Here is an 18,142-nt window from a genome sequence, read left to right as displayed (position 1 = left end):
TGTGTTCTTACTAACAGCTTGTGAAATATAGAAATTTGTTTTTCAAAGTCTCAGATTGATAATTGATAACATATTGTGTGCAACACTTTATTATTTTATTCTTTTTGTTTTTAAAATGTAATCATGAGTAATTTTAATTTTCAGCCATTTCAAGCAAGTTAAAGCTGCAGTCTCACGAAAATATTCAACCCAAGTTTCAAGAGCATCAGTATATGCTGAAAAGTTAATGGATCTAGACCCGGGTGTAATAATTAAGCCAGAAGAAATCCAATCAGAAGCAGTTGAAGGGATGAGCATTCTCAAACCTATAATAAAGACGTTTTGGCTGGACATGTTGATCACAGCTGTCATGAAACTCGTTGCTAGCGTAATAACTTTTGCAAATCCAATCTTATTGGAGTGAGTAGGAAGTTTTAGTGCATCCATCAATTATATACATATATATTTTAGTCAATCCTTGTTTTAATCACCATGTATTATAGTGACTGTTCCAGTATAAGGACCACTACGATAAACCCCAAATGTTTTGCTAACAACCAACCTATATGTTTCCCTTTTGATATAACAACAGTTTTTGATCGGAATGATAAGGGGGTCATTACAATGAGCTTTGATTGTATATTGTCAATAAGATACCTCAATTTTCAAATGGGGGTGATTGAAGATCTGAAAATTTCACATTTGTTTGTGTAAGATAACAAGCATCAAAACACTAACACAATTTGTTTCTTTGACAGTTCTCTCATAGCTTTTGTCAACAGCAATGATCCCTACTGGAAAGGATGTATTTACGCTTGCGGAATGTTTTTTGCTGCAATGATGGAATCATTTTTCAACAGTCAATACGAATATAGAATATATGTTATAGCTATGCATGTAAGGTCATCTGTCACATCTGTTGTTCACAAAAAGGTAAAAAGTCATTTAAAAAATTTACATTCTGCCCATTGCCAATTCTGTCTGTTTGAAGCAGACTGTTCTAATTTTAATCATCTCAATTGACTTTAAAAAAAAAAACTTTGATAAGTGAAGAGAAAATAAATGAATTTTAATAATTTAATGTTTTTTGTAAAGATTTTCGAATGAACCAAACATTTATGTTATGCTTTCATTTCAGGCTCTAGTGTTGTCCAGTTCAGCTAAGAAAAACTTCACTGTTGGTGAGATTGTAAACCTCATGTCTGTAGATATTCAGAGACTCATGGACTATATTCAGATGGTTAATCTTTTGTGGTCTGCTCCTCTGCAAATTGCAATCGCTGTCTATTTGTTGTGGCAGCAGCTTGGATTAGCCACTCTTGGCGGACTGACAATTATGTTGGCGATGGTTCCGGTCAATGGTGTTATCAGTATCTTCATAAGAAATCAGCAGGTGATATTTCCATGCAGTATACAGTGAAATCTTACATAATGATACCGACCTGTAACAATAATCGCCTATGTAACTATATTAGTCTCGGGTCCTGATTTACTTTTCATAGTGTTACTATATTACATGTATAACCATGATCCCCCACAAGGGTGGAGCTGACAGGGCAATTCTCATCGGTTTTTGTTTTTTTCACGATATAAATTCACCATAAAGGGACCTGTGAAAATCTGATCTGGGTGCGCTCAAAAGATCTCAGCCTAGGGGGCCCTTCTGCAAGATGTGGGGGTCATGTCTATAATGAAAGAAATTTGTTTGGTCCTGTGATTATCATTATATAGGCATTTCACTGTAGTTGTACTTGTTTATTTTGCATGGTTGTATTTTTGTTTATTATTGCATCTTGTATTTACTTGGGCAAAAACTTCCACAAGAATCATTTTTGATTCAATATGTAATTGAAAGAATGTTTAGAAATATTTTTAACTGCTGCTGTAATTCATATTTTTTTCCAAATTTTGTGTGTATCACGTGATTTTTGATGTGTTATGAGAATTCGTATATCTTCCATTTTCCCAATAATCACTGGGGTATTTCTAATGAATGGATTCATGCAGAAAGATGTTGTGTCTGTATATCTGGCTCTAACATATTTTTGTTGTTGGAGTTATGATAGTTTCTTGATATAATGGTGTGTGGCCAATTGTTTTCCCTATTTTGAAGTGAAATGACAAATGCTTAAGTTATAATTTTATACAAGTATCGTGTTGAAGGTTGGTCTGCTCTCTGCAGTGAGAATGTTTCAGATATGAGTCTGGCACAAATTTTGCAAAGGCTATAAAAAATTTGAACAAACAGAATTGGTGGCAAATAGCAAGAAATTCAGCAGGTTTTTAAAGACATTTTGCTGCGAAGTCCAGTTTTGCAGCCAATGTCTTGAGTTGTCAAATTGTAGTCAGTCACTGAAATTAGATATTTATAGAAACACAGTGTAGTAAATTTTGACAGCTGCATTTGCACTCCCTACAGCATCCATCAGAGATGCTGGTAACAACCTTATTGGGAGTTATTTCTATCTGTGGACCTTTGTCAAGTCTGAAGTGCAGGCCAGAAGCATATGCACGATTTTTGGATTGAAAATTTGTGAAGTGATTGATAAAAATTTATTCAGAGTTACATGATTAAGAACATGCTTAGCAAATGAATGCAACACTTTTCTGGCATCCTCAGACTCTTTGGCATCATTTAATTCTGACATCTGATCATTGTACTCCAAGTATAACCAAACTATACATTATATACACAACAAATGATTTGGCAGTATAGCAAAAATGATTTCAGCCAGTTTCATGTTCTTTGTGTGAAGTAGCTCTTGGTAAATATTATTCATGAATGTATTTTATTTTACTTGTGTAGTGTCTTTAAAAATTAAGCTTATATTGCTCAAATATATAACATTGTATGCAGAATATTTAGGTATCATATATTTTCTGTCCCTTTTTTACAAAAAATATTCTTGGACAAACTAAAAGCTTTTTGCTTTATCCTTCTCAGTGTTTTTGAAATTTGGAAAAAATATTTTTAATATATGTTCCACATGTGTTCGTTTTTTAATAACAGTCAATTGTCTCATACCTGTAGGTTGGACTGATGAAAGAGAAGGACAAGAGAACTAAGCTGATGAATGAGATTCTGGGTGGCATCAAAGTTTTAAAACTATATGCTTGGGAACTGTCATTTCAAGAAAAGGTTGAGCGAATTCGGTCAGTGGAGTTAGGGTGTCTGAGAACTCAAGCTTATTTAATGGGTGCCATTACGTTTGCCTTTTCCAGCATCCCTTTTTTGGTAAGTGATGTACTGTTTCTATTTGCATTTGTGGTCACTTCATTATTAAACTGTACCTTAGTTTTAACTCATTAGTGTTTCTTTTTACATGCCTTCCAAAAAAAAAAAAAAAAAATTACGCAAAAAAAATCACTAAATCCTCTTTGAAATGACATATCTATTTTTGAAGAAAGTTAGCCTTTTTCTGATTTTCAGCAGGTGCAGTCTAAGGGGTATAGGGAAAGTTGTTTCATTGAAAAATCAACTTTAAAAATATCTGGGCTTGTCAATGTTAAAATAAGAGGCTTTTGAGGAATTAGTGCCGCTTGAAGAGTAAAGATGTGCTGGCATGAAATATTTTTCTTTGTTGGGCATATTTATCAAAAGCTATGATTTTCTTTTCCTAAAACACAAGCGAACTGTAGTTTAACATAATAAAACAAATTAATTTTGTACAAGTTTCGCTGTAGGTGGATATTGAAGTAAGGAGATAGCATAGCATTATATAAAGATAACTTACTCTTTCTTGCTTACTATTTTCTGTGGTTTAATCCCCACCTCTCCTCAAACTTTTAGGTTGCCCTTGCCAGTTTTGCAACTTATGTTCTAATGAGTTCAGATAATGTTCTTGATGCTAATAAGGCTTTTGTGTCGTTGTCGCTGTTCAACATATTACGTATCCCAACTGCTCTGCTGCCAATGATTGTTACATACACTGCTATGGTGAGTGATTTTCCAAAACTAAACACATTGTTTGTGTTATCTGTCTTTGAGTAATTTTCTTATTATTATGGGGTCTGTATTATACATGTGCATATGCAAATGATGTAATTTAAATTTAATTTCATAGTTTATTGTCTCACTTCGAAGAATAAACAAATATCTTCAGTCCGATGAGTTGGATGAAAATATTGTCGGCCATGATAACAGTGAAAGTAAGTACTCTCAAATGCATGATACTCATTTCTTGTGCTTGAATTTTTTAAGAGATTTTTGTACATATATGTAGAAGTATCTCCATTTTTGCAATATCTATGCATTTATTAACTGATTACTGTATTATATGTATATATTATATATTTTCCGGTTTTTTTTTTTTTTGGCAATTTATTTTCTGTTATTTCAGCTGACCCAGTTCTTGTTGAGAATGGCACATTCTCATGGTCTAAAGAAGAGCCTCCTGTGCTTCATGATATAAAACTCAATGTTCCAGACGGTTCGCTGATAGCAATAGTTGGTGAAGTAGGGTCGGGGAAGTCATCATTGCTATCAGCCATGCTGGGTGAAATGGAAAAACTGACAGGAAGAGTCAATATAAAGGTTTGGTTTATATTTATACGAAGAATATTATACAAATACAACGCCACAACAGGCAAATTGCCCAACGAGGTGGCTGACTTAAGAACATCATGGATCCCCCCCGAGCCCCTACCTACTACTGCTACACCACACATGCACCCCCCCCCCCGCTGAACCCCCCAACGAATCGGTACATGCGGGAATGTGCGTGTACGTGTAGTGCAACCTGACGTAAAGTTTGTTTCTGTGTAATGCTTGTTATGTGTAGTGCTGTCATCTGCCCCCAGTTATACAAACTATGAGTGAAGTGTTATGGTTGAATGATTTACCGTTGTAGGACTGTTGCTCTCTGTGGCGAGACTTTTTAACGGGGAGATCGGCTTGCATTTGCGCCTTGAAGTTGGGAACCACAGAAAACCAACTTCAGCCGACCACCACTGTGGGGTTCGAACCTGGATCCTCGCATCACGAGTCCGGCACTATAACCACTCGACCACCACAGCGGCCATTTATAAATGTGATAAATACTCGTAACTAATGTGCTTTTATAATTCTTTTGGGCACATATATAAACATGTTTTTTCTCCTAAAATTGCACTTTTGAAAGTAATTTCAATGTCAAAAATTAAGATACTTGATTAGAGAAATATAAGAGGAATTACCAAGTGACTTGGAAAAAATTGGACTGTAAGTCACCACTATTGTACCTTATTTATTTGTTGCCTTTTTCTTTCTTCAATAACATTATTTTGATATCTTACTGTATTACATGGATAAAAAATGCCAGGAAAATGAAAATATATGAAACAGTTTTGATAGTATAGTCAGATTTTGATGTATTTAACATTATAGCCACTTATAACATTTTTCTACTTGTCATTTTGCAACATATATTTTAACGCTCATAAGGAACGCCAAATTTTTTTTGGCTTAAAATTTGGAAAAAAGTTGAAGATATATCTATAATACTATCCACGTATAAGAAATTGGGATCCAATTTTTGGCAAAAAGGTTTCCTTATACACGTTAAAATATGGTAAGTGGTAAATTAAGCTTACTCATTATTAAGTTATCCCACGTATGAAGTTGTTTTATTCTGTCACCAGGGATGACATTATTCCAAGGTTTGATTTTACTAACATTGTGTGGTCTACAGTATTCTTTACTAGTTTATAGTTAATTAGTCACTTTTTTAGTAGCATCCTTTTTTAGTAGTCACTTTTTTAGTACCCTATTACATACCATCAACACTACCTCCTCATAAATATTCCACTTAGTAACCTCTAAACCAGGAGTGCACAACCTTTTCAGTCCGTGAACCAGATATCAGCTAATTCTCCTACTAGAGGGCCAGAAATTTGCATATATGGGGTGATCATACGATTTGTTTTTTGTCATACAAACTTTTTCATAAAATGTTCCATTCCCCCCCCCCCCCCCCCCCTATTTTCAATGAGGCAAATATGAATTTGAAAAAAAATTCACGATTGTTTTTTCAGTACTAAAAATGAATGCCTTTAACAATTTTTTTGTGGTTGTATTTGGCAACTTTACTTGCCTTTGAAAACTTTTTTCTCACTCTTACACACTCTCCGGCAATTTCACTTACCTTTGATAATTTTTCTGGCTTTAATTAGTGACTTTACTTGCATTTGGGGTTTTTTTTTTCACTCTGATTCTAAACTTGACTTGCCTTTGATAATTTTTTTGACTGCTATTACTGATACTTTACTTAGCTAAGACAATTTTTTTTATGTAATTGCCAACTTCACTTGCACTTGATAATTTGTTGTGATAATTGGTGGTATTCCAATCACCTTGATTTTCCTTATTTTTATGAAAGAAATAGGGTCAGTCTAGATATTATTATTATTTTTTTAAATGATTTTGGTACTTTTTTGCCAGAAAAATTGCCATGGACTGGATGGAACCTCTTGGGAGGCTGCATTTGGCCTGCAGCCTGCCAAGCAGAGGTTGTGCAGCTCAGTTCGAAATGAATAAAGGAGCGTGCGGGAAAGTATAATTCTTGGAAGTATAAATGGATGTTTACAGGATTGATATAGACAAGGGAACATATGCCATACCATTTACCTCAAGCTAATAGCTTTTCAGATGGATCACAATCAGTAACTTTGCTGAAATTTGATAAATTGTACACCTTGTTGATTTTTTTCTTTCACTAATTTTTCTATTTCTTTTTCACATTAGGGATCTCTAGCATATGTCCCACAACAAGCTTGGATTCAACATTCAACATTGAAAAATAATATTCTGTTTGTAAAACAGTTTGAAGAGAGGAAGTACAAAGCAGTAATAGATGCCTGTGCTCTGAAACAAGATTTGGACGTTTTACCCGGTGGTGATCAAACAGAAATCGGCGAAAAGGTTTTTATTTTGGTTGTCATTATTGTTTTCACTACATCATGGAGAACCAGGGTTGTGAGAAAATTTTGATAGGTGAAAAAAAATTGTACACAGCAACTTTGAAATCATTAAACCCCTTTGTGACTCAAGGGGCTAATTTTTTTTTATCTTCTTTGTTTAATTTTTTTCACTATCACCATATACAGCAAAACCTCAATATAATGATACTCTGAGGACCAAGAAAATAACATTGTTGTAGAGCAGTGGTTCTCAACCGGTGCTCCTTGTGCACTCTACAGGGGCTCCGCTGCCGCTCGAAGAAAATAAAAATAAAAACTAAAATTAAAAAAAATAATTGTAAATGTTTATAAATAGTAAAAATAAATCAGTAACTTTCATGAATAATTAAGAAATGAGCCTACAGGGCTCCACCATAGGATTTTTTATTTGAAAGGGCTCCATTGTTGTTGTAGGAAGTTTTCACTTTAGATCAGTAGTGTATAAAGATTTTGTGTGTGTGGAACCATTGTATTGCTTAGATAGGAAAATTGATTGCAGAGTGCAGACTCTTATCATAATGTTTTTCCATTTTTAGTTTTGGTTTACTGAGCCATTTCAACCTTTGAAAAGTAATTGCTTGTGATATCAATGAATTATTTTTTCACTAATACATTACAGTGGAACTGCATAATTCATTCCATGAATGTGCTCGTGATTCAGAAGACACTCGTATATCGAATCAAACTTTACCGTAAGAAATAATGGAAACTCAAATGTGATTCATTCCACAACTGTTTCCCTAAAGCCAGCCACTGTTCTTTTCAGTGATAGGGGGTCATTCAAGTATTACGTCATCATCGATGGGGGAAGGGGGTTTCCGATTTGCTGACTTTTGATGACGGGGGGGGGGGGGCGTTGATAATGCTTACATCATCAACCACCCTTTATGAAAATATGAAATATTCGTATTCGTAATGGCATCTTACTCAGTGCGCCAAAAACGAGAAAAACCTTTCGATAGTTTGTGGGCACTTAAAGTAACATTTCCCCAATTGATAAGTGCCCTACAGAGCCACTTTTGTGATCTCTAAATGTTTTTGTGGATCCAAGTGATCTGGAAATGTGCCACGCATCACGCAAGTCATCCATAATTATATGCCGTGGATCACTTAAATAATGGGCAGTGAGTAACTTGAGTGATTAAGAACCGCACTGTGGGGGGGGGGCTTAAGTGCTCTAAAACTACGTCACCTGTCGCTCAAGGGATCTCTAAGTGTGACGGATCGCTTGTGTTCTGGAACTGTGTCCCTGGTCATTTAAGTGATCTGAAAATGTGCCACAGGCTGCTTAAATGCTCTGGAATTGTACCACGGGTCATTTTAGTGATCTGTAAATGTGCCGCTTAGTTCATTTGTACAAAATTAGGTTTAAGGAGGGCACGCCGCATCAGATAATCCCCAGGGCCATATTTGGTCCCCAGGCTAAGGGCGTTCATGCGATTTACCATACATGGCTGAGAAGGTTGGTAGCAATGAATTTATTAAAGATAAATTTTGAGTTCATAGCCTTCAAATAACATTGAAATTAACAGAAATTGATTATAATAACATATAAAGGTATTTTCTTCCGAAATTTCAATTAAAAAAATATTTTTGTTCATTAAAAAAAATAAATTTTTTATTGTCGGGGGGGGGGAAGGCGCATGAGATCCTCTATGCCCCCCCCCCCCCGGTGTACATCTCTGATCCCACCAATATGCCTTAGAATTCAGAGGGGCAGAGCTGATGACAAAATTTTGCTGACAAGGGGGGTCAGAGTTTTCCTGACTTTTGCCGACGGGAGGGGGGGGGGGTCAAAAATGGCTGATAATTTGCTTATGTAATACTTGAATGGCCCCATATAGTTTAGGTTAACTTATTTTAAATTATTTTATTTCTACTTATTTTGCATTGAAGGCTTGAGTATTTCTAGAATGATATAGGAGAGCACCAGAGTAGTGCAGTGGTAAGATGCTTGTCTTCCACCATGAAGGTTACCATCTGGGTCCAAGTATTCTATTTGGGGAAAGAACATAGAAAACAAGTTCTCTACCTACCGAGCCTGGGGTGACCACGGATAGATGGCACCTTCATTTCCTATGCAACTGAGTAAGAAATTTCTGTATGGAGATATGACCATAGTTGGTGTGCAGTAAAGTAGAATGATATAGGAGAGTTAGGGGTTTCACTTTGCAATTTCCCCTTGCAATAACATCCAAGAAAGGAGTCTTTCATGGGCTTCTGCTATGAATGTCATTCCCATAGTCAGTGGTGTCTTAACAAATGGACCTGAAACAAACAAAAACATACTGATGAAAGGTTTTATTAGTAAACATGTGCATAAAATACATTTCTCAATTTGGTCTCTCATTAAATGAATAAAAAAAAGTCTAAAAGTAGTTGAGCCCTTTCCCTTAACTCATTAAGATGAACTTACTTGCAGTGAAAAAAAAGCAAAATCTATATGTACACCAGATTTGAACATGTATAAGGAACCCCCCAGATTTTTTTTGGGATTAAAATTTGGGGAAAATGTGGAAAAGATATATCTATAATACAGAACATCCCTCCTATTTTAAAAACACAATTTTTGGCAAAAAGAGTTTTCTTATACATGTTAAAATATGATACATCTGCTTTTTAGTTATCATCATGTGGCATTCTGCAGACAATGCGAATATGAATGAAGTTATAGTGTTTATCTGGGAGTTTTTGGTATATGTAATACTTGCATTTTGCGAGAAGTATCTCGTTTATCAAGTTAAAATTTGTTTAAAATTTTTGCTCATCTTGCAAAATGCTTGTTATTCAAAGTTTGCTGTATTTGATAAATTTAAATTACACTAAATAGGCCGATAAATTTGGCATAATAACATCAAAAGTATATCAAGTATAAACTGGATATGAAATAATGACTATGTCATGAGATTCGTAAAGACTTATCAAACGTATGCTTATTTTAATCATAAAAACCTAAGCTGTTCATTTGATCTAATCTGTTTCTTGTATTTCCACTTTTCAGGGTATAAACTTGAGTGGTGGCCAAAAACAAAGAGTCAGTTTGGCTAGAGCTGTTTATAACGATTCTGATATCTATTTTCTGGACGATCCTCTCAGTGCAGTTGATGCTCATGTAGGAAAACATATCTTTGAAAAAGTGATTGGTCCAAAAGGGATGCTCAAAAGAAAGGTATTTTTCTGGAGTTTGAAATTTTCACTTTCTTACATCACTGTTGATACTCGCAATATTGCCATTAATCAATATCATATTTTCATTAATATCATATTTTCATTAATATCATATTTTCATTAATATCATATTTTCATTAATATCATATTTTCATTAATATCATATTTTCATTAATATCATATTTTTGTTAATCGATACCATATTTGTATGATAATGCTGTTCGAAATTATTTCAATCAAGAAGCTAGATTTCCCATCAATGCTTTTTAAAAATATGTATGCAAAGAAAGTATAGTATATCATCAGTATACTCTTTGAATATTTACTCCAAAAACGATTGACAAACAACAATATTTCACCTAGATCTAATATGTTGAAGCTTGTATTAATATAATTTTTGGTTTTATTTATGGTTTTTATTTCAAGACTTTACTTTTTTGAATTTATTTGATTTTAGTTTGAAAATTTCTTTCAGTATTTCATTGCTGCAATTTAATGAATGTAATAATGTAATTAGGCGCAGTTTGATTTAGATGGTCCTTGCACCAATAAAATCAAAATCCAAGCAATGTAATTATATTACAATGATTGTGGTACGCTAGTTCAATATAACGAGTGATTTTTAAGTGATTGTCAAATAGCTATGGGTGGAGATACAAAAAATATTCGATTATAACAAGTTGAAAATTAGAAAGCTTTTCTGTGTGCAATTTTTAAAGATAAAAATTATTGTTATTTTAGACGAGAGTTCTAGTAACACATAGAATCAGTGTGCTACCAGATGTTGATACTATAGTTGTGATGAAAGATGGGAGAATCACTGAAGTTGGGTCCTACAGGGAATTACTGACAAGAAAGGGAGCCTTCGCTGAATTTCTCATTCAGTTTCTCAAAGAAAGTGCTGGTGATTTAGAGGATATAACTGCTGAAGAACTGAGGCTTATGGAAGAGATAGCTAACACTGTTGGTGCTCCACCAGAACTGAAAAGGTAATTGATCATGCATATTATGAGGCATCACACATTGTGAAATATCATCTCTCTCTCTATATGGGATGGCAACGGGGTAACTCAAAGCTATCTGTCGCATGATTTTTTCTCTCCGTGATTCGGAGATTTAATTTCTTTTTCCTCCTCCTTATGAAGTTTTTTTTTTTTTTTTGATTAATACTAAGAGATTTTTGATAGCTGGTGTCCTGTCAAAAAGGCATGATTTTAACTTCTAAAAAATTTTAATTATTATATTTTATTAGTGTTTTTTCACGTACGTCATGCTTTTATTCACGCAATTATTGGCACTCACGACATTGTGCACGTACAGAGCATCCTGTGATTTTTCAAACTCGAAGGGACATCACTTGTTCTTTGTTGTGCAGTTTCAGTGCTTCGGGTCGTGTGACAGAACGTGTAACTTTGAACGCGATTCCCGCAGTGTCGAGATTTGTCACAAGAAACATTTTTTTTGGATGTGTTTATTGTTGCTGTGTTCGGGTGACGTGGAATTAAACCCTGGACCACTTAACCGGACACCTCCTCCATCTCAGAATGCTCAAACAACGCTGGATAATTTCCTCTCGATAGATGATGACTCGACAGGCAACAAAAGGCCACGTGAATTCTCTCCCGATGCAGGGGAATCTAACCTGACACTCCATGAGATCCTTGAAATTGTCCGGAAACTCGATGGCAAATTTAAAAAAAAAAGTCAATAACATCGAAGCTCAAATGAATGACCTAAATACGCTTTGCAACACTTCATCTACAAAAATTAATGACTTATCATATATAATTTCTGCTCAAGACGATGAGATTTCGTCACTGAAATCTAAAATCGATGACCTTGAAAACAGATCCCGCCGCGAAAACTTACTATTCTTCAATGTGCCTTGCGATCAATCATCAGAAACCTGGGAAACATCAAAGGAGAAAATCAAAGAAATCTGTAAAAATCTGGGCTTGCCACGGGTCAACATCGACAGAGCACACAGACTGGGAAGATCCACTGAAGAAAAGCATCACTGATCATCGCCAAAATCCCATCAACAGATGACTGGAACGTGATTTTGCAGAAATGGAAAGACCTGAAATCATACAATATCTCAGTCTGCCAGGACTATTCATCTGATTTGCGAAAAAAAAGGCGTATATTAAACACTGAAAGAAAAAAGGCTATCTTGAACGGTAAGAGCGCTAGAATTTCGATGGATAAACTGATAATTAATGACGAAATTTACTCTTTCAATTAAGAACATTGCAAAATTCTATATTTATACAAGGCAAAACTCTCAAAATATCTCCTGACAAAGATTGTAATTTCTGCAATTTGAAAAAATTAGAAACATGGTCTCATGTAATTTTGGAATGTCCGACTTATAAGTACTACAGGAAAAAATATTTTTCTAATATCCTGATCGATAATGATATACATTCCTTTCTAACATACAGACATAAAAAATACCACCAAATCGTAAACTTTCTCCTGTCTATCCTAAAACTAAGAAATTTCATTTTAGCAGAAAGCGAGGACATATAGATGTTCTGAAAAAAAAAAAAAAAATCCCTGGGTAAAGGGAAGGCAATGAACACACTATCTGCTATTTTATTTCTCCCATCCCGCATTCTATTGTTAATTTTTTCCCCTTGAATAAATTTGTTTGCTTTTTGTTCATTTTTTTTCTCTAATTATTATTATTATTTTTTTCATTCTTTTTGTATTTTCCTGTTCGACTCTATCTTGCATCTCAATTTTTAAACATGTTTAATATATATGTCTGTATTTGTGTATATGTATGTGTATGTGGGGCCGCAACTGGATGCTTGGTCACCCGGGGCAGGTGCGCATTTTGGCGCCCCCTTGTAGTGTTGAAGGAGAGATCTGAGAATACATTCTTCCCCCTTTCCAGTCCAGGACACGAGGGCTACCCGCTCCCCCTGGTTGCGGCCCTGTGTGTATATATATCTGTGTGTGTGTATTAATTTGTGCACAACTTTCCAGTTCTGATTGTGTTTTTTTTTCCTTTTAATCTTCAATATATATGTATATACCTCTTTTAATTTAGTCGAATGTTTAACCATGCACGCTTCTCACATGTTTGTTATTATATATATATATATATTTTTTTTTTCTTTTCCCCCCGTTTTTACTCCCTCGTTTTGTTTGCATATATATTTATATTTTCTTTCTCCTTGTAACGGGGCAATCGACCCTAAACAATAAATATTATTATCATTATACACTGCTCAAAACAATTAGGGGAGCACATGGTTTTAACAAAATTACGCAAAGATGTATACCGATAAGTAACATAAAATGAATCATCCATAATTTAAAGCCTAGCGGGAAACGGAAGAAGAAAACTTCATATGCAAATCAAAGTTCATGACGTCAAAAACCAGAAAAAGGAGATAAGGGCAGAAATCGGGATGTTGCAGAAACGCCTGTTTTACTGCCGTAACTGTGAAATTCGATTGCGCAGTATTTATTTTTAAGACAAGGTGACTTGAGGATGTCTCAACAACGTGATTTACCGGAATCCATGGCATGGCGTGTTATAGGACTGGAATCCGGGCAAACACAACGTAGTGTCGCGGACGCTGTTGGAGTCGCCAGAAGTGTTGTTGCAAGGCTGTGGAATCGATTCCAAGAAACAGGAAATGTTAGACGTCGACCAGGGCAAGGTCGGCCACGTGCCACTACAGCAACTGATGACCGGTATGTACGGTTAACAGCCCGTAGAAACAGAACAGAGAATGCTACGCAGCTGCAAAGGCGGTTGCTCTTGGCAACAGGACGAAGGGTGTCCAGCCAAACAGTACGTAATCGGCTTCATGAGGGAGGGCTCTATGCACGTAGGCCAATGGTCTGCATTCCGTTGACCCCACGCCACTGTGCGGCCCGAAGAAGATGGGCTGCTGAACATCGAGATTGGGAGCAACATGATTGGAGCCAAGTGCTGTTTACAGATGAGTCCCGATTCAGTCTGGAGTGTGACACCCTACGTGTTCTGGTATGGAGGGACAGGGGCACTCGAAATAACCCCGCATTCGTTCGTTAAAGGTCACAATACAGACGAGCTGGTTGGATGGTATGGGGTGAAATCAGCATAGGCGGACGTACGGACCTGCATATCATTCGGAATGGCACTTTGACGGCCCGAAGGTATGCAGACGAGATACTGCGACCTCATGTCATCCCTTACGCTGGAGCCATTGGAGATTCCTTTGTTTTCCAGGATGATAATGCCCGACCGCATAGAGCTCGTCTGGTGGAGAACATGCTTGAAGCTGAAACAATACAGCGTATGGAATGGCCAGCATGCTCTCCTGACCTGAATCCAATCCAGCATGTTTGGGACATGCTCGGACAACATATTGCTGCGCGACCAAGGCCGCCTGTTACTGTCCGAGACTTGCAGATTGCACTTCTTGAGGAGTGGAACAGTATTCCCCAAAGTCTGATCGATAACCTCATCGCATCCATGGCAAACAGGTGTGCAGCAGTCTTAGCTGTTTGAGGAGACCACACGCCCTATTAAAACTCATGCATCATGTCTAAACAGTACTTTTTTTTATCGTTTACATGTAACCAAATTGTTGCCCTAAATCATCTTTTCATGTTTTTTCCATATTTTCAAAGAATTAAAGCTTAATTCCAAATTGTTTTACGTCTTTTTTCTGTATTGGGCATTGATACGCATGTACTATCCATTGTATGCCAATACGTGGCTGTCTCGCACTGTTCTTCACTTTTTTGCTTGCTCCCCTACTTGTTTTGAGCAGTGTATATCTCTCTATATATAAGGTGCTAGAAAAAAGTTTAAAGATAACCGAAAAACCTTTATGTCTTTAAACCTTGCTTGTATGTGTGTCAAAAGTTTAGAGTGACAACTACAAGTGGAACTAAATATTTCTGACTAAAAATAATTTTGATGAGTGCTGAACTTTTTAAGAAAAAAATTGTTGAAATTATAGTAACACTCAAAACCTGGAAAAAAAGTATAAGGAGACACATGTTTTCTGATGTCAGGAAGAGAAATTTGAATTTTCTCATGTTAGCCTAATAGTTAAGACTGTTTTGAGCAGTCACGAGATGTGAAATTAATTTTTTTTCCCTGGAAGTATGAAGATGCCAAAGACAATATAATTATTGGATGCTTAAGGGACTAAAAGCTTCATCTCAGAGAAAATGTGATGTCTGATCATGAAATGGTGAGAAGAATTAAAAAACTAGGCAGTTGGTTGTATAGTTTCATAAATATTTGTCAAAAAAAAGACCATTAATCATAACTTTTACATGGAAAAAAAATCTCTCTGTGGAATTCAGAAATACAACTTGCCTTGTACAAGTTGAACAGTGTGTAATGTGTTGACTTGAGTAACTGATTTTGAGTAATTTTTTTTTTGGCAGAGATTTCCTGCCCCCCCCCCCTTTCTAAAAAAAGTTGGCTCTGCGTATCCTCTGCTCTTATCATGAAGATCTGGCTTTAGTATATGCATTTCAAAATAATATGCAGCGTGTTATATATAAGGGAAATAGAATTTTTTTTTTTTGCCTTGTAAAAATGCAGATATGTTCTTTTTCTAGTTAATTTGTAATGAAATAAATTTTGTATTCAATCTGAAAATATAATCTGGATTTTTTGTGTGTTGAATTTTCCCAATTGCTTTCACATGTCTGAACATGTTAGAGGAGCACTCAAAAACGCTTTCATCAGTAATGGAGACATGTAAGTTTGATGTAAAATTTATGAAGATATATATTTTTTTTCAATTTCACAGTTTTTTAAACTTGTTTTGACTGCAATACATTTGAAAGCTCATTAGAATGTCTTCTAATCATTCCACAGAAAATGAACATTATATCGAATGATTGAAAAAAAATTTTTCTTTTTAAGATAATTCCATGTTTTGATGAAATAAAAAATTATATTTATTTTTTTAAAATAACGTAAGCAGTTGAAATGAAAACATATCAGGTTAGAGAATAATAAATTGTGATAATTAATTGCACTTATTTCAGACAGCCATGCTGAATGAATATATGCTATTGTCAAAGCCTGAAGTTTGTCCATTTTGAAAAATGACCAGTCACTTCATGAATTGGCTGAGAATTTCAGCCAAAATCTGATTTGCAGGAATGATTCTGGCTTTGCAAAGTGGCTGGAGATCCCTGGACAATGTTTGATGTGCTGATGTAAGACTGAACCACAAGTCCCAAATCCATTTTTTTCATTGCTAATGTGCAATACACGGCTATATACTGTATAAGCGCTGTATTGGATTAGCTCCATGTGAAAAGAGAAATTTGGGGGGAAAAAACTAGATAAAAAGATAGACATTTTCTTTTTTTCCATCAAATTTAAAAAAAAAATTATACCTCATGACTGCCATATGATTTTGGAAAAATCACAACCAATAAGCCTATCAGTTACATTCGAGCAAATGCAACCAATAGGCTTATTGGTTGTTTTTTCAAGTTTTCTGGAAGGTATTTTATCAAACATTTATAGTGTAATTTGGACCTTGTAGTCTGATTTCTATACTTAAAAAATTTACTTATCTTTAGGATTTAATATTGTTCAGTCATATTTAGACAATATTTGAAATTAAATTCTGTTTTGAAATTTAATTCTGTTTATTTTAAATATTCAATTAAAATCAATTTTAGAGGCACAATATTTGAAAAAAAATCCAAAAAATCTGATTTAAATTTAAAATTTTTTTATTCTTTTTATTAAAAAAAAAGAGATTTTTATCAACCCTGGCCATTTAATTTGTGAGGTGTATAAATTTTATCACCTCCTGATTGTTGTCAAGCTTAAGCCATACAGTGAGACCCTTGACTGATGAAGGTAATTTGTTCCAGAATCACTTTTGTTAGCAAAAATATAGTGTAATTACCCGTAGGTTTCTACGGAAAATGAGTTGATTCGTCTAATTATTGCACAAAGAACTTCACAATTGGATGGAGTAGAATGTAGAGGAAGATGATGAGATACTGAAGATTTTAATTATTGTTCTGTCACAGATATAACAATTATTAAGAGCGAATTCTACATTTTCCCTCCACTACTTTTACTGAGTTAGTCTGTGTTATGATATTTAAAAATTTATAATTTTTCCTGCAGTCAAATATCACATCTAAGTGAAGCTGGAGAAACTGGTAGCGACACAGATATAGAACAGCATAGAACACTCTCATTCACACGTTCTGGTTCGATAGGGAATGGTGTGAGAAGAACCCAGTCCAAGGAAAAATTAAGAAGGCGCAAATCTTCAAAATCCGAAGAAATAGTCTCGACTGCTGCGGGTACCAAACTGACTGAAAAAGAAGGTGTTGAAGTTGGTTCGGTATGTGTTCTAAGTTTTCGTGGTTCAATTATTTTTTGTTGATGAAGTCTTGTGTTATGATTATTATTGTTTGCAGCAAGTAATGTTGCAAATGCACATTTTGATACATCCTGTAACTAGATGTATGAGTATGTTAAAGTTTCCTTGTATATCAGCTCTGCTAAAAATTGTATTTCGGTCATCATTTTTTAATTAGAGAAATGAAATTATTCAAAGTTTTGCTTTTAAATAATATGCAGTATTACTTTGTTACATTCCTTTGTCTTTCTGATTTGTTCTTACCTAAGGACTCCTTGATCGTGATAGGAAACAAGGACCTCCTGCTTGTGCAATGTCATTTACAGATTTTTCATACAGTATTTTAAAATTTCTTTGTTCTAAAACATGGTAAAAGTAGAAAGCATGAGCCTCCACTGACTCCCCCCCCCCATCCCCTACATATGCCTCTGGGTCCTAGGCCAGATTTTTCACGAGACCCAGTTTACTGATTTTAAGTGATAAAACCAAAAAAAAAAAGAATTGTTCCAGGCTCCTGAACTGGAGCCTGCAGGCCCATAACCAGCACATCAGGGAAAAAAATTGGATGAGCCACAGCTAAAAATTTAATAAGAGCTGAAAATTTAATTTTCGTGGATATTCCCCATACTCAGAATACACACATCTGACAAACTGTCAAAATCTCGCCAACTTTGCTTACCAAACATATTTCT

The 18,142-nt window shown here is 35.1% G+C and overlaps 1 protein-coding gene across 3 annotated transcripts in view; it reads left to right on the top strand.

Annotated features, from left to right (window-relative positions):
• LOC149078384 (multidrug resistance-associated protein 1-like) overlaps nt 1-18,142 on the top strand; it is a 60,011-nt gene that overhangs the window by 18,475 nt on the left and 23,394 nt on the right. For 2 of the 3 annotated variants that reach the window (XM_089242031.1, XM_089242033.1), the window contains exons 8-19: nt 145-399; nt 738-912; nt 1,118-1,372; nt 3,011-3,214; nt 3,770-3,916; nt 4,044-4,128; nt 4,320-4,513; nt 6,701-6,877; nt 9,917-10,084; nt 10,825-11,072; nt 15,770-15,808; nt 17,210-17,432. In XM_089242031.1, coding sequence (XP_089098157.1) covers nt 145-399; nt 738-912; nt 1,118-1,372; nt 3,011-3,214; nt 3,770-3,916; nt 4,044-4,128; nt 4,320-4,513; nt 6,701-6,877; nt 9,917-10,084; nt 10,825-11,072; nt 15,770-15,808; nt 17,210-17,432 — 2,170 coding nt within the window. The remainder of the gene's footprint in view (nt 1-144; nt 400-737; nt 913-1,117; nt 1,373-3,010; nt 3,215-3,769; nt 3,917-4,043; nt 4,129-4,319; nt 4,514-6,700; nt 6,878-9,916; nt 10,085-10,824; nt 11,073-15,769; nt 15,809-17,209; nt 17,433-18,142) is intronic. The other variant, XM_089242032.1, reaches the window with a different exon arrangement.

Source organism: Pholcus phalangioides, unplaced genomic scaffold (genome assembly GCF_987345545.1).
Source record: "Pholcus phalangioides strain wild (caught in Gottingen) unplaced genomic scaffold, Ppha-v1.0 ptg000014l_1, whole genome shotgun sequence".
In the NCBI taxonomy this organism is placed as follows: domain Eukaryota; kingdom Metazoa; phylum Arthropoda; class Arachnida; order Araneae; family Pholcidae; genus Pholcus; species Pholcus phalangioides.
This window is presented reverse-complemented; position numbering and strand designations above follow the sequence as displayed.